The sequence below is a fragment of the Rousettus aegyptiacus genome, unplaced genomic scaffold, assembly GCF_014176215.1.
Source record: "Rousettus aegyptiacus isolate mRouAeg1 unplaced genomic scaffold, mRouAeg1.p scaffold_m13_p_1, whole genome shotgun sequence".
Classification (NCBI taxonomy): domain Eukaryota; kingdom Metazoa; phylum Chordata; class Mammalia; order Chiroptera; family Pteropodidae; genus Rousettus; species Rousettus aegyptiacus.
In genome coordinates, this window is record NW_023416284.1 from 83955442 (window position 1) to 83969608 (window position 14167).

At 43.8% G+C, this 14167-nt stretch overlaps 1 protein-coding gene and 1 long non-coding RNA gene across 3 annotated transcripts; one reads left to right on the forward strand and one right to left on the reverse strand.

The window, feature by feature from the left end:
- Positions 1–215: 215 nt before the first annotated feature.
- LOC107521724 lies at positions 216–3304 on the reverse strand. 2 transcript variants are annotated; one of them, XR_001599634.2, is made up of 3 exons: positions 3178–3304; positions 2101–2262; positions 216–1124 (listed from the first exon to the last, which is right to left on the reverse strand). It is a non-coding gene; the product is annotated as an uncharacterized LOC107521724 (long non-coding RNA). The 2 variants fall into 2 exon arrangements; XR_001599635.2 differs by having other exon boundaries at positions 3183–3303.
- On the forward strand, positions 3302–6548 carry TUBB2B (tubulin beta 2B class IIb). Its single transcript, XM_016166680.2, has 4 exons — positions 3302–3551; positions 4341–4449; positions 4768–4878; positions 5225–6548. The coding sequence occupies exons 1-4, from the start codon at positions 3495–3497 to the stop codon at positions 6283–6285; spliced, it is 1338 nt and encodes a 445-aa protein (XP_016022166.1). The 5' UTR covers positions 3302–3494; the 3' UTR covers positions 6286–6548.
- The last annotated feature ends 7619 nt before the right edge of the window (positions 6549–14167 follow it).

The following is a 14167-nucleotide window of genomic DNA, read 5'->3' on the forward strand; positions in this document are numbered from 1 at the left end:
GCTGGAGAGCATTGAGAAGAGTTAAAAAGGAAACGATGGATTTGCAGTCGCTTTCTTTCAATTCCTTTTCATTCATTGGCTAAGTACCGGTTGCCTAGGAAACCGCGTGCTTCTCAGCGGAGTTGGCTGTCAGGCTACCAGAGCTGTGAGCTGTGTATTAAGTGGTGAAGGCAGAGGGAAAATCCGAAAGCTAGATATCTTTTAATTTCAATAAATGTGTAAATATGTTATACACACACACATACATATATATGTATCCATATATATATCTCGCTTTAAGAAAAAAATGCTTTAAGATTTCACTACCAAAATAGTTATGTACTGCCCCCTTTCTAGCAAACTTCTTCAATAAATTAAAATAATGACTTTATGTGTAATAGAGGAATGCAAAATCACTTGAGAATGTGTCACTGATTATACTCTGAAAATTATGAGAGTAAATATAATTTTAATGTTTTATGGGATATTTTACTTCAGCCACACCATCAGTTATGCATAAAACAGATGTTGAATTTTATTTTATACTCAGTTATTTCTACAACTGTCTCAAGAAGAGAAAATTTAGAAATGTTAGTACATCATTGGAACTAACAGTATATAAATGATAATGAAATATTTATACTGACACCTTCATGTCTGATATACAGTGACCTAGATGGAGAGGAATTGTGTATAACAGACAAAAAGACATGTCGAAGGACCGAGCTGAGAACGAATCTTCTCGGTAGCTACATGGAATGAGTATAAGCGTTAGCAGATAAGTTTAAAGACCAAGGGAAGACTTGGCTGTCTTTAGCATCCAGCCTCCGACACAAAATCAGCTCCTTGTGAAAATAAAACTGTGCAGCATCATAATTCCAAATTGGGAGGGGCGTAGAACTGTTAACAAGAATGCCAAATCGAATGAGGCGGGGCGGAGGGCAGTACAGACAAAACAGAGAAAGGGGAAACAGATCTTGAACCAGAAGTGCCAAATCCCCAAGGGCATCCGGGCATCCAGGATGAGTTTCAGCCTCACCCTATCCCAAGCTCCTTCCTCAAAAGAAACCCGAGAGGAAAGGGTTCTTTTATCTACATGATCTTGAACAGGCATTTTCACCCTGGCACTCCACACAGATCTGGCTCTGAAACAGAATTTAAGAAAATAAACCATTAGGTAAGGGAAGGTGGCAGCGGGTTCAAATTACCCTCACGGAGCTGAGCCTCCCACAATGCCACTCAAGGGAGCTGCCTCTCTGCGCTGGCAGACAGGCGGTAACCTCAAGCAGTGCGGGTACAGGCCTCGCTTGCTTCCTTCCTGCGCAGCTCGGTCCCACCAAAGCCCCCAACTCAACCCCAGGACTGGGTGCTAACACCAGCCACAGCCCTGGACATGGTCACTTTCCCCAAGGGCTGGGGCGCCCAGAAGGCCGATTCCAGCCTGAGCCCTGTCTTTAACTTGTTGTGTGACCTTAAGATCGCTGGCCTTTGACGTTTCCGCATCTACATGAGTCAAATTAGAAACTCAGGGGTCAGGCCCCAGGTTCTTGGGACCCCTCAAGTGAGACATGTGGGAGGGCCTTCCCCTCCTCTGCCTCTGGCCAGCCCGACCTCATCCTAACCTCGACAGCAGCAGCGGTGTCTGGGGAATTCAACCCCAAAAGCTTCAGACTGGGCGCAAAGGGGCGGCTGGGCTTTTGTTCTCGGTTTCTCTTTGTGCACTGGAATGGAGTTGAAAACCCCCCTCCCATTCCCCCGCGGAAAAGGGAGGCGATGACAGCTTGCTGGTAGTTCTGGGAGGGCCTCACTCAACAGCTGCCGGCTTCGTTCCGCCACCGGAACCCGGGTTGTTCAGCAGCTCTCACCAGAGGATGAAAAGGGGTCAGTCACATCACCTTGCAGAAGACCCGTTCGAGTCGGGAGGGGGAGGGGGTGCTTCACCCGTGGAATTGCAGGCACCAAGTTCCAGGTCTGTGGTGAACGTTTTAGCCACCCTTAACCTTCCCTCCCTCCCTCCAGCCCACGCAGGTTCAGCCACCCCATCTCTCTCTCTCCTTCCCTCCTTCCTTTCCTCCTTCCCTCCCCCTCTTTCTCAACAAAGAGATCAACTCCTTCGACTACCTATAAACTGTGGGTTTGAAAGAGGGTCGGTGCTCGCTCTCTGTGTGCTTGCCGGGTTTCGCAGGTCCTCTCCTTTGCAGTGCTGCAGTTTTTAGGCGTGTCCCTCACCTCCATCAGTAGCCCAAAGGCTGGGGACCTCATGGCCGCTGCGGGGTCCGGAGCCTGATGAAAGATGAGAGTGTTAGCGGTAGGGCGGACTACGACCACCCTTGGAACTCATGCCCATACTGGACAATAGATGAACCGATCCCAGATCGAGGGAGCTCCTGGAGTGTGATTTTTAAGTACTCAGTTGTGCGAGGCATCCCACTTAGAGAGCCCTTTGTTTTGCCGCAGCCCCGCCTCCCGGACCCCACCCTCACTCTGACCGCTGGACTGTCCACACTGCTCCGCCAACCACACCCACCCCATCCACTCTCAAGTAACAAAAGCCAGTGAGGGGGGTGGAGGGGTCCTTGGGGCTGTATAGACTCTTGGAAAGGGATGAGCGGGACTGGATAGGGTGTTGAGTTCTGGATGCTGCTGCCCAAGTAAGAGAGAGCATCCTTGACAGAGACAAAGAGAGAATAGGCAGATCCTGGGGGTGAGGCGGAAGGCACCCTGGAGCTCTAGGGCCTTGGGTGTTCAGGGTCACAGCTCTTCAGGCCGATCACACACGACTTCTTCTCGGGGCCACCTGTCCTCTCCCAAGGCTCTGCATAGCTATTGTTCGGCTTCTGGACAGTTGCCTGCCGCTAGGGTTGGGGGATGCGGCAATGGTTTCACTAGGGGCGGGTGGTTGAGGGATCTCTGGCTCTTGGCGGAGGAGAGGCCCTAAACTGCGCTGGCAGCAGCAGCACAACCTGTACCACTACAGCCCTACCACCTGCCAGGGCCCAGAGCATAGCGCGGTCCTTTCAGGCACGTCTGACGACCTCTCCACCTGCTCCAGTCCGTCTGTCCCCCGCCCCCCATTCCAGTGCAAGCTCTCCCCGCATTCACAGCCTGCCACCCTCAATTCTCAGTATTTCCACTCCACTCCACCCCTAGCCTTAGACAATGCACACGCCCCCACTCTACTCCATGAAGTCCCCATACCTCACCCGGTCCCTAAGACTGTGCTGATTGGCCACGGGCCCACGGTCCATCCCCCCGGACAGTCCCTGGGGCTCGGAGCATTACGTCAGCCGTGCCTGGAGAGCGCTAGCGTGAAAGGGACTGGGGGGGCTAGGGCTGGGGGCGCGGCCTGCGCGGGCCGCCCCACCCTTCTTACATAAAAGGCCGGGCTCGGTGGGCTGACGTTCTTAGCCAGTCGATTCCTGAGCGCTTTCCCGGCGACCCAGTAGTGGGTGTGTAAGGGAGGACGGACAGACTGACCAGTAGCCGACCCGGGCCAGAAGAAGCCAGCTAGCACCATGCGTGAGATCGTGCACATCCAGGCGGGCCAATGCGGCAACCAGATCGGCGCCAAGGTGGGTGCGCCGAGAACTCGACCGGGATGGAGCGAGGACACGAGTCTAAAGCTCCTCGGGATTGCTGTGCGCCAGCGGCATCCCAAGCAGACCCGGGGCTCTCCAAGCACACACCTTCCCGGCTGCTTTGTACAGCCGAGTAGGGCGTGGGCTCGCAGATGACTTTCGTGGTGGGGAGGGGGAGGAACCTTTCTTTCATTTTTACTTTAACTCATTTGGAATCCTGGTGATTTCTCGGTCTCCGCTTACTCGTTGTTCTTATTCGGGCACGCTGGCCTGGAGAAGGCGCCGGTGTGTCTGCGAGGCTGTGTGAGCGGGTTTGTGGGAGACGCAGGGACGCAGGGAGAATTGATTTTACTCGCTTGAACACGAGTCGAGTTGTGGGGGGAGGGAAGGAGAGAGATTGTTTGAGGTCTCAGGACGTGCTTTGAATCGAAAACCACCATCGGTCAGGTCCCTGCGCGCCCGCCTTCCGCCAGAGCCCGCAGCTGTGACTTGGAGCGCCGAGCTCCGCTGCAGCCAGTGCCAGCGGTTCCGTCGCTGACAACCCCCCTTCTCCCCCCGCCCCCCCACACACACAGACACACACACTTACCTTCCCCCACACTGAGAAATGCCCAGTTTCAACATTTTTCCCCTGCAAAATACAAGCTTTGCGGCTGTGCTGGGTCACAACTCTAAAGCTCCTCAAAGATTGGGTTGTCAGAACTGAGCTGGGGCTATTCATTGTGAGTCGCGGCCTCTCTGACCGTCGGGAGTGGCTAAATGTAACCTTTTACTGTATCCCAGTTTTGGGAAGTCATCAGTGATGAGCATGGGATCGACCCCACTGGCAGTTACCATGGAGACAGTGATTTGCAGCTGGAGAGAATTAATGTGTACTACAATGAAGCCACTGGTAATTAATTGCCTTTACTTCCTGCCCCCTACCCCTTCAGTTTTTTACCCCCTCCTATTTTGGGGGGAGGTGCTGACCTCAGGATCGTGGCCCCAGGGGAGGGTGGGCTAGAAGATATTGGATTTTCACTATTTCATTGTGGTATTTCAGTAGGCTTCCCGGTTCACAGCTAAATGAATCCTTAGAGAATTTGGTGGGCCTTGTGTGTGCCTTTGTTCTGGGGGCAACAGAGGAAGCCTACAAAAAGGAAGCCAGTAACAAGTCTTTCCCTTCAGAGCTCTCTGCTGGTAGGTCTAAGTCCCGCTCTGTTCCCCACAGGTAACAAATACGTACCTCGGGCCATCCTGGTGGATCTGGAGCCTGGCACTATGGACTCCGTCAGGTCTGGACCATTTGGCCAGATTTTCAGGCCTGACAACTTCGTGTTTGGTGAGTGACTGACTGATGGCCCGAGAGGCTCATTTTACACCAAGGCAGCTCAGTGTGGAAGGGTGTGACTGCCTAGGGAAATATGAAGAACATCCAGTTGTGTTATGAGTTAGTCTTAATGTAAGCTAAAACAAATTTGCCGTTCAACCTCTAATACCAAGGGATTTCCAGCCTTTCATTTATAATTATATCTACGACCAAATATTTTAATATCTGAAAATTTTGGTGATAACCTGAATTAATCTTTTCTGAACACTGACTCACTCTTTAAGGGGTTTAAGGCAAAAAAATAATAATAATTTAATCTAATCATCAGTGACTTATGAAGTGTCTTTCCCTCTGGCAGGCCAGAGCGGAGCCGGGAACAACTGGGCAAAGGGTCACTACACAGAGGGAGCTGAACTGGTAGACTCAGTCCTGGATGTGGTGAGGAAGGAGTCAGAGAGCTGTGACTGTCTGCAGGGCTTCCAGCTGACCCACTCGCTGGGGGGCGGCACGGGGTCTGGGATGGGCACGCTGCTCATCAGCAAGATCCGGGAGGAGTACCCAGACCGCATCATGAACACCTTCAGCGTCATGCCCTCGCCCAAGGTGTCCGACACGGTGGTCGAGCCCTACAACGCCACCCTCTCCGTCCACCAGCTGGTGGAAAACACAGATGAAACCTACTGCATCGACAACGAGGCCCTGTACGACATCTGCTTCCGCACACTGAAACTGACCACCCCCACCTACGGAGACCTCAACCACCTGGTGTCGGCCACCATGAGCGGGGTCACCACCTGCCTGCGCTTCCCGGGCCAGCTGAACGCAGATCTGCGCAAACTGGCGGTGAACATGGTGCCCTTCCCGCGCCTGCACTTCTTCATGCCCGGCTTCGCCCCCCTGACCAGCCGGGGCAGCCAGCAGTACCGGGCCCTGACGGTGCCCGAGCTCACGCAGCAGATGTTCGACTCCAAGAACATGATGGCCGCCTGCGACCCCCGCCACGGCCGCTACCTGACGGTGGCTGCTATCTTCCGGGGCCGCATGTCCATGAAGGAGGTGGACGAACAGATGCTCAACGTGCAGAACAAGAACAGCAGCTACTTCGTCGAGTGGATCCCCAACAACGTGAAGACGGCCGTGTGCGACATCCCGCCGCGCGGCCTGAAGATGTCGGCCACCTTCATCGGCAACAGCACTGCCATCCAGGAGCTGTTCAAGCGCATCTCGGAGCAGTTCACGGCCATGTTCCGGCGCAAGGCCTTCCTGCACTGGTACACGGGCGAGGGCATGGATGAGATGGAGTTCACCGAGGCCGAGAGCAACATGAACGACCTGGTGTCCGAGTACCAGCAGTACCAAGATGCCACGGCTGACGAACAGGGGGAATTTGAGGAGGAGGAGGGCGAGGATGAGGCTTAAGTTCACAGGTCACAGGTTAAGGAAAATTGAGAAGGAAAGCAAGGGGGAGGGGGGCATACTGGTGAAAATATCTTGGCAATTGATGGAAAGAAGCATGGTCTGCTCTAAGTGTGTGCGCTGGTTCTCTGGTGCTCTTCACTATTGCCTGTCATTTTAAATTTTTTTTCTTTTTGTAATACTGATGATATCACTGTAACATTTGAGGTATTTCTGAACTACTGTTGTTATGGCTAAAATTACATAAACGTTTGTGTCCTAAAGGGCCTCTTTTCTGTTTCCTCTTTGTTGAGTGATTATCAATTTAAATGTTACTTTCGGAACACATAATATGAAATTCTTTCATTAGAAAAAAGAATGGATAGGTAAAGGTTCAAATATATTTACTCCAGTGTTGAACCAACCACAATCATACTCAATTTAAGGTGGGAAATCGAGCCAAATGTTAAAATGTCCTTAGGTAAATATTTTATTAGTTAAAAGATGCCTACCTGAAAGCATACTAAATGTATTTTCATAGTAGAAATCCTACTATACCTCTATTTCCTTTCAAAAACTTTTTTTGAATATTACTACATCAACACAGCATAAAATTCTAAAAGCTAGAGAGTGAAAAGTAAGTTTCTCTTCCATATACTGCAGACTTATGTAGATTCTCTTTTTTCTTTCTTTACACACATCATGGTACTAACATTGTTCACTTGCCTCCTTTTTTTACTAAATAGCATATCTTTAAAATACAGAGAGCTTCTATCCTTTAAACGAATACATAGTATTCATATGTAGTTGTACCATATTTTTAACCAATTCCCTCCAATGGACATGTAGGTTGTTTATATTTTTTCTTATAGAGTCACAATAAATAATTTTATGCATATGATTGCATATATCAGAATAGCTATCTTGTAAGTTTCTCTAAGTGGAATTTTCTATCAAAGGGTATTTGATACTATGCCTTTTTAAGTAAATGAAATTGTCTATGCTTAGGAATAGCCATAGATTTATAAATTGTTAATATACTAAAATTCTGAAGCAAGTTTTCTTCCCATCAGTCATGTTTATACAACATAAGAAACTATTTGTACAAAAGTTAATTACTTTTGAATTTATATGAAAGTATAAATTCTGCATTATTGGAGAATTTTACTTTAAATAGGCAAGCCACAATAATTTTCACAGTTTATTGCATTCTTACCATGCGGAGCTAGGATTTGGGATTTGAACACAAGCCTGCCTCTAGACTTGAACTCAACCACTAAAGAAGCTATGAGATTTCAACAAGTGATTTTCAGTTAAGATAGTATACTTCTATGGGATAAATCATACTTTTTCAAAATGAGGCCAATGTGCTGCCTTTATCTGGGCTAGTCAGTTTCCTATTTTGCAAAGAGAAGTAAAATGTAAGTTATAAACAAATGTACAAAATTTATTTATGTGCCACTAAAGGAAGAAAAAATCAAGAAAACTGTAGAATTATGATTTTTCTATTTTCAGGCAAATTCAAAATCGGAAAAAATATTACTTTATATCATACCCTGTATTTATTTCTTTCTATTTGGTTCTACTCCTACTTAAGTGCTTTTTAAAAAGAAAAAGAAAAATGAGAGGCAGATATGGATTTCCCCATTAAAGAGTCTGTCCTATAGCTAAAAATAGTTTCAAAAAAAGTGAGCAGTGTCATTCTAAATAGTGTGAAAATAAGTTCATTGTATCAAGTCGCCCCCATAAATTGAAAAGAACAGTAGTTCACTTTACAAATATTATATATTTTATATATTATGTATATTACATATAACACAAGTATTATATACATAGAAACTAGACCTAGTGCTGAGTAGGGGCAAACAGGTCAGGAGACAGTAGCTTCTCCCCCATTTTTCTATGTTTAACAGTGAACTGGCAGGTGCCATTCCTGATGAGCTGATGTAAAGCTTCCAACAACTTAATCGAAGGGTGACATTGGTTTTAAATGACCCGAAGACTTGTATCAGCTGCCAGGGCCCCCTGGATTTATCCTTGACCATGCATTCCCCACAACCTGTCAGACACATGATCGGTAACTTTGGAGAAGAGAGGGATTGCCGCCAGGTGCCTCCTGTCATACTGTAAGTATCATGCTTCTCTCCCACCTGTGAGAAGAGGTTAGGCAGGCACTCAGCAGGCCAGCCTGCTAGCCTTTCAGCATACCCATGACTGCTGAAAGCACAGCTAGAGCTTACTTAAACATGATTAGAAGAGTGTGTGCCAGATGGATCAGTCACCAGATTCTCTGGGACAAAGTTTTAAAAGCACGTTTGCATAATATTAATATGCACATGAAACACATACTTAGGAAAACAGTTCAAAAGTAGAAAAATGCACAAACACCTGGGTTAAGACATACTTTTTGAAAATGAGTTTTCTTTTTTACATTACCATTGTGCGATGAGAGGTGGTGGTGGTAGTGGTGGGTGGGTATGTGTGTTTTCAAGACTCTACAAAGGAAATGTTCTTCTTCTCCCTGATGTGCCACAAGGAGGATATTGACTTTTGGGCAGGCGCAGTACCCAAATTACAAGACCCACTGGGATGTGATACAGGATTCAGAAGTTCGGTTTAGGGAGGGAGTTGGAGTCACCTTGAAGTCATCTCAAAAGTCTGAAAAGAAACAAGAACCCTAATGTGCTCCAAATTTGCCTGCACCTCTATCATCAGCCCCAGAGATGGTCTAAGACTATGTTAGACAGTGTTAGATTAATAGAAATTTGAACTAAAATTAACCTTTAGAGATTATCTAGCTTGACCTCCTTATTTTGTACCGGGGAGACTGAGGATCAGAGACTTTTGTCTAAGATCACAAAACTCCTGTATAAATCAGATCTTGGATCCAGTATTCTTTTCTCTACAGCTACATATCTCAGGTCCTATTTTATACAAGGCCACATGAGGATTATGAAGAGAGGAAAAAGAAATTTCCTGGTTTCAAGGAAAAACCCAAAAGTGTCTTTGTTCCACAACTCAACCTCCCTGTATGGGTTGAGCACAGATAAAGCACCAAGCCTTTTGTCTCTAATGAGATCACTCTTTGACAGGTGATGCAGAGTTTCCTGGCTCTAAAACACCACCTACGCAACGTCCTAATGCAATCATGGGTGCAAGAGGAATATTCTATCAGGGATAGTTATGTGAAAATGAGTAGGAAGTTAGTAAAAACCCTTTGGAGTCTCATTTTTTACACACCACCATTATAGTTAAAATGTGATTTGTATACTAGACAAAGCTACTTGACAACTATTACAATGATGATTTATTTCCAATGTGTAAGAGATAGTCTACTGTGAGTTCATGCTTTCATAAACGTGTCTCAAAGTTGAGCCATTCACTTGAAAACAGACTCACTGTTAAGAAACTTTCTTAATCCCAAATCCCCTAACTCCTCCACCCCTCATGCTTTTCTTAAGGCATACTTACCAACACCTGCCCAGAGAAGCTCATCTTAGGGCAGTTTATAGCACTTAAAATGCTTCAAAGTTATTTCTTCTTTTTCTTTTAACTGAGATATAATTCACATGCATTGAATTCACCATTTAAAAAAGTACAGGTCAGTGAGTTTTAGTATATTGACAGAGTTGTGCAATTATCACCACTATATAATTCCAGAACATTTTCATCACCACCCCCCCCCCACACACACAAATTCCTGTACCCTTTGGCAATCCCTCCCCATTCGACTGTCCCTCCAACTCCTGGCAACCACTATTCTTTCGGTCTCTATGGATTTGCCTATTCTGAACATTTCATATAAATGGAATAATATAACATATGGTCTTTTGTCCTCGTCTTTTTATATGTAGCATGATGTTTTCAAGGGTTATCCATGTTGTAGCATGTTTCATATGTCATTCCCTTTTATGGATAAATGATATTCCATTGTAGCATACACCACACTTTGTTTATCCATTCATTAATTGATGGACATTTAGTTAGTTGCCACTTTTTAGTTATTAAGAAAAAGGCTGCTATGAACATTCATATGCAAGTTTTTTGTGTATATGTATACTTATATTTCTCTTGAATACATACCTAAGAGTAGAATTGCTGGGTAATGTGGTAATTCTATGTCCACAACCATTTTGACTTCTACCGAACCATGTATATATTTTTAAATTTGCCCAGAAAGCCAAGATAGAATAGAAATTAGGCATTTTGTATTTGTGCACCTATATATAGCCTTAAAATTATAGAGTTTTAGAAATGGATAGGAGATCTAATAGGACCCCATGGGTTCATAAATGAGGAAACTAAGTCTCTTTGCTTAATTAGCAATGTTTTCAGGTCACTGTATCAATTAAGGTTGATGTTTGACTGCTAGCAACAATGGCTTCAACTTATTTTTTCCTCTCACTTAAAAAAATCTAGTGATACACAGTCCAGGCTGTGTAGCGCCACAATATCCTCTTTCTGCTCTACTTACTACCTCCACTGGCTTTCAACCTCAAGTTCTCCTCAGGCTGCCAAATGGCCACTGCATTACTGGTCATGATATCTGGGTTCTAGGTAAGAAGATGGGAGGGAGGTTAAAAAGTCACCTTCCAGCTGAGTAAGCCCTTTTAAAGATCTATGTCAGTAGATCCCCCAATGACTTTTGTTTGCATTTCGTCGGCCACCCTTTTTTGCAGGCAAGGTTGAGCAAGGTAGCCTTTTAAATGGTTACATTATTGCCCCAACAATTTAGAGGTTCTGTAGAAAGAAAGGTTGATCATATAATTAGAGAGTGGCTAAGAAGTAGCATTAACCCAGATCTCTTAACTACTCTTCCAGTAGAAATTTTTGTAGACATAAATTTGAAAAGTGTTTCGTGAGGGGAGCCCTCATTTTCTAAAATGGAGAGCTTAATGAAAGATTTCTCTTTTATTTATGTATTTTTTAACTTTATTGAATTTATTTTCCAATTACAGTTGACAGTCAATATTATATATGCATTAGTTTGAGGTGTACTGACATTTATGTAACTTGAAAGAAGATTTCTTGGTCTAAATTTCTAATCAAAATATTTACTCTTCTTACTTTTAGGCCTTTCTAACTTTTAGTCAACTGATGACAACACATATTCATGATTTCTAGGGGAATTTATTTTAATAACCAATAATGGAATGTCCATGTCAGGTGTGCTAATCGTGAATGTTTAGTGGGTAAAGCAATGGGATTTGTTTTCATGAATATGTTCACCGTGACTTGCAAACCTGGTCACTGAGGGGAAAGAACCAGGACTACTTTGTTGAATTGTGTGGAAGGAGAGGGCACCAGGGTGCATATCAGGCACGAGCAGCTGTGGGACCACTTGAGTCACATGGAAGAAGTTGTGGGACACCTGCTCAGGAAGAAACTGATAGATGTCTGGGACTAATGTAAGTCAAAGGGCCAGAGGACTGGCCAGTGCCAGGAAATCTGTAGGATGCTCACATCCAGAAGTAGATGTGAGGTCTGCTAAGAGGCACAAGCCTTTGGAGGTTGAAACAGGAAGATTCAAGCCTTAAGTAGGTCAGATCATTCAAAGATAGCACTACAAAGGACAAACTATGCCTCAGGAAGCCAGAATCTGGAGAAGCAACTTTTCAGCTTCTGCTTTTTTTTTTTAGATCTCTGGGTAGCTAGGCATGATTTTAGGATCTCATTTATAGGAAAAGAGAAGGGAGCCAACATTTACCAAGTACCTACTATGTGTTAGCAACATTACTGCAGAGACTATTGTGGAGAGTGAACTCTTAATTGTGTCATTTATTAACCTTGGGTCCTTTAATAAGTTACTTCACGTCTCTAAATCACTCTGTTTTCTTGGACAGAGGATTAAGTGACATTAAAGTATAATAATAGCCAGTATTTATTAAACATGTGCTGTTTATTACACATTTATCTCATTTCATCCTCACAGGAATACTGTAGAGTTTGGGTGCTTTCGATTGTGTCCAAAATCAATTAAAAAGTTGCTTACAAAAGGAGTAAAGTTGAAAAAGAATTGGCTCACTTAATTAAAAAGTCCAGGGGCAGATCTTTCAGGTTCTATCATGGCTACATCTGGAGCCTCTAAATATGTTATCAGAATATCCTCCTTCTTTATTACTCTCTTGGCTCAGCCAGCATTCTTATGTTTTGGCTTCATTCTTTGGCAGGATCTCCCCACGTAGTAGAAACTTTAGGTTCACACTGCTCTATTGCTAGAAACTTAGAGAAAAAAAAAGAATCCAGACTAGCCAAACCTATGTCATGCACCCATTTCTGAATCGGTCATGTGTCAATGGAAAAGGGACATAACTAGTCTGGATCAGGTGCCCTCCTATAAAGAAGAGTCATATGACTGGCATTCTCATTCTTTAGGGAAATGGCAGTTACTGAAAGAACTCAAGTTAGATTAAGTAACTTGCCCCAAATCATTTAGCTCTAATTGGAGGACCTAGAGAACCCCAGGGTTCTCTGACTCCAAAGTATATGTGTAATATGACATCCAAAAAAGTGATTATATCAAGTAGAAAGGGATATCTAGAGCAGCAGCTGAGGGCAAGGGACTGACTCAGAGACAGGTAAATCTCAGAGGCTCCATCTTGCCTACAGGTTCGAGGCACCTGACCACCTGGCCAACCCCTTTACCTCTCAATATTTTTTATTACTTTCTGCATGAATCTTCTTCTCCAATTAAAAATATTATACTTCCCCTTCTCCCACCTCCACCATTTAATGTACCATTCTCCTTCCTAGAATATCTTATTTCACTTTTCTTCCTAAAATATTTTTTCAGCTCTTAAAGTCATGTTAAGTTTTCACTTTTCCTCAGAAAACCTCCTCTAATCTGCTTTAAGTGGCACATTATTTGCACAGTTATAAGAAGAGAACAGTCCTAGGAGCCAGGCAATCTCAGTTCTGTTCCTGACATTTTCACTTCAGTTTTGTTCGTTGGTTCTTTATGATGACTTTTTTTTTTCATTCATTTTTTTGTCTCTATTGGCTTATTTGTGTTTACGTTTTCAGTGGTTACTCTAGGATTTATAATATAAATCTAATATAAATTTACCACCATCTACTTTTAAAGAATACTACCTCACTTTATGTGTAGGGTGAGATCTTTACAACAGTGTGCTTCCATTTTGCCTTTCTGTCTTCTATGCTTTTGTAGCCATATTTTATTTTCACATATTTTGAAAACCCCATTATACATTTTTATTGCTTTTGCTTTAAACAGTTATAATTTTAAGAAATACAAACATATTTATAGACATCTTTACCGGTTCAGGTCCTTTCATCTCTTTGGGTAGATCACATTTCCTTATGCCTGAGAAAACTGCCTTTAACATTTCTTGTACTGAAGATCTGCTGGCAACGAATCTCTCACTTTTGTTTAGCTGAAAAAGACTTTATTTTGACTCAGTTTTCAAAGCTATTTTTAGTGGATATAGAAATTTAGGTGGACAATTTGTTTCTTTCAGCTCTATAAAGATGTCATTTTTTTTTTGTCTCCTGACTTGTGCTGTGTAAAATGAGAAGTCACTGGTAATTATCAACTTTGTTTTCATTTTTTTGTGATGCTTAATTTTTCTATCTAGCTTAATTTTTCTGTCTAGCTGATTTTAAGATGATCTTTTAATCACTATTTTCCAGCAGTTTTATTATGATGCACCTCGATATGGTTCCCTCTATATTAATTCTATTTGAGATTCTTTGAGCTTCCTGAACCTGTGAGCTTATAGTTTTCATCAAATTCACAAATTTCCACCATGATTTATTCAAATCTTTTTCTATCTCCCCACTTTATTCTGTGATTCCAATTACATGTATTTCAGACTTTTTGATATTGTCTCACAGTTTACTGATGATCTGTTCAGTCTTTTCTCTTCAAAGTATTGACTGCTGTAAC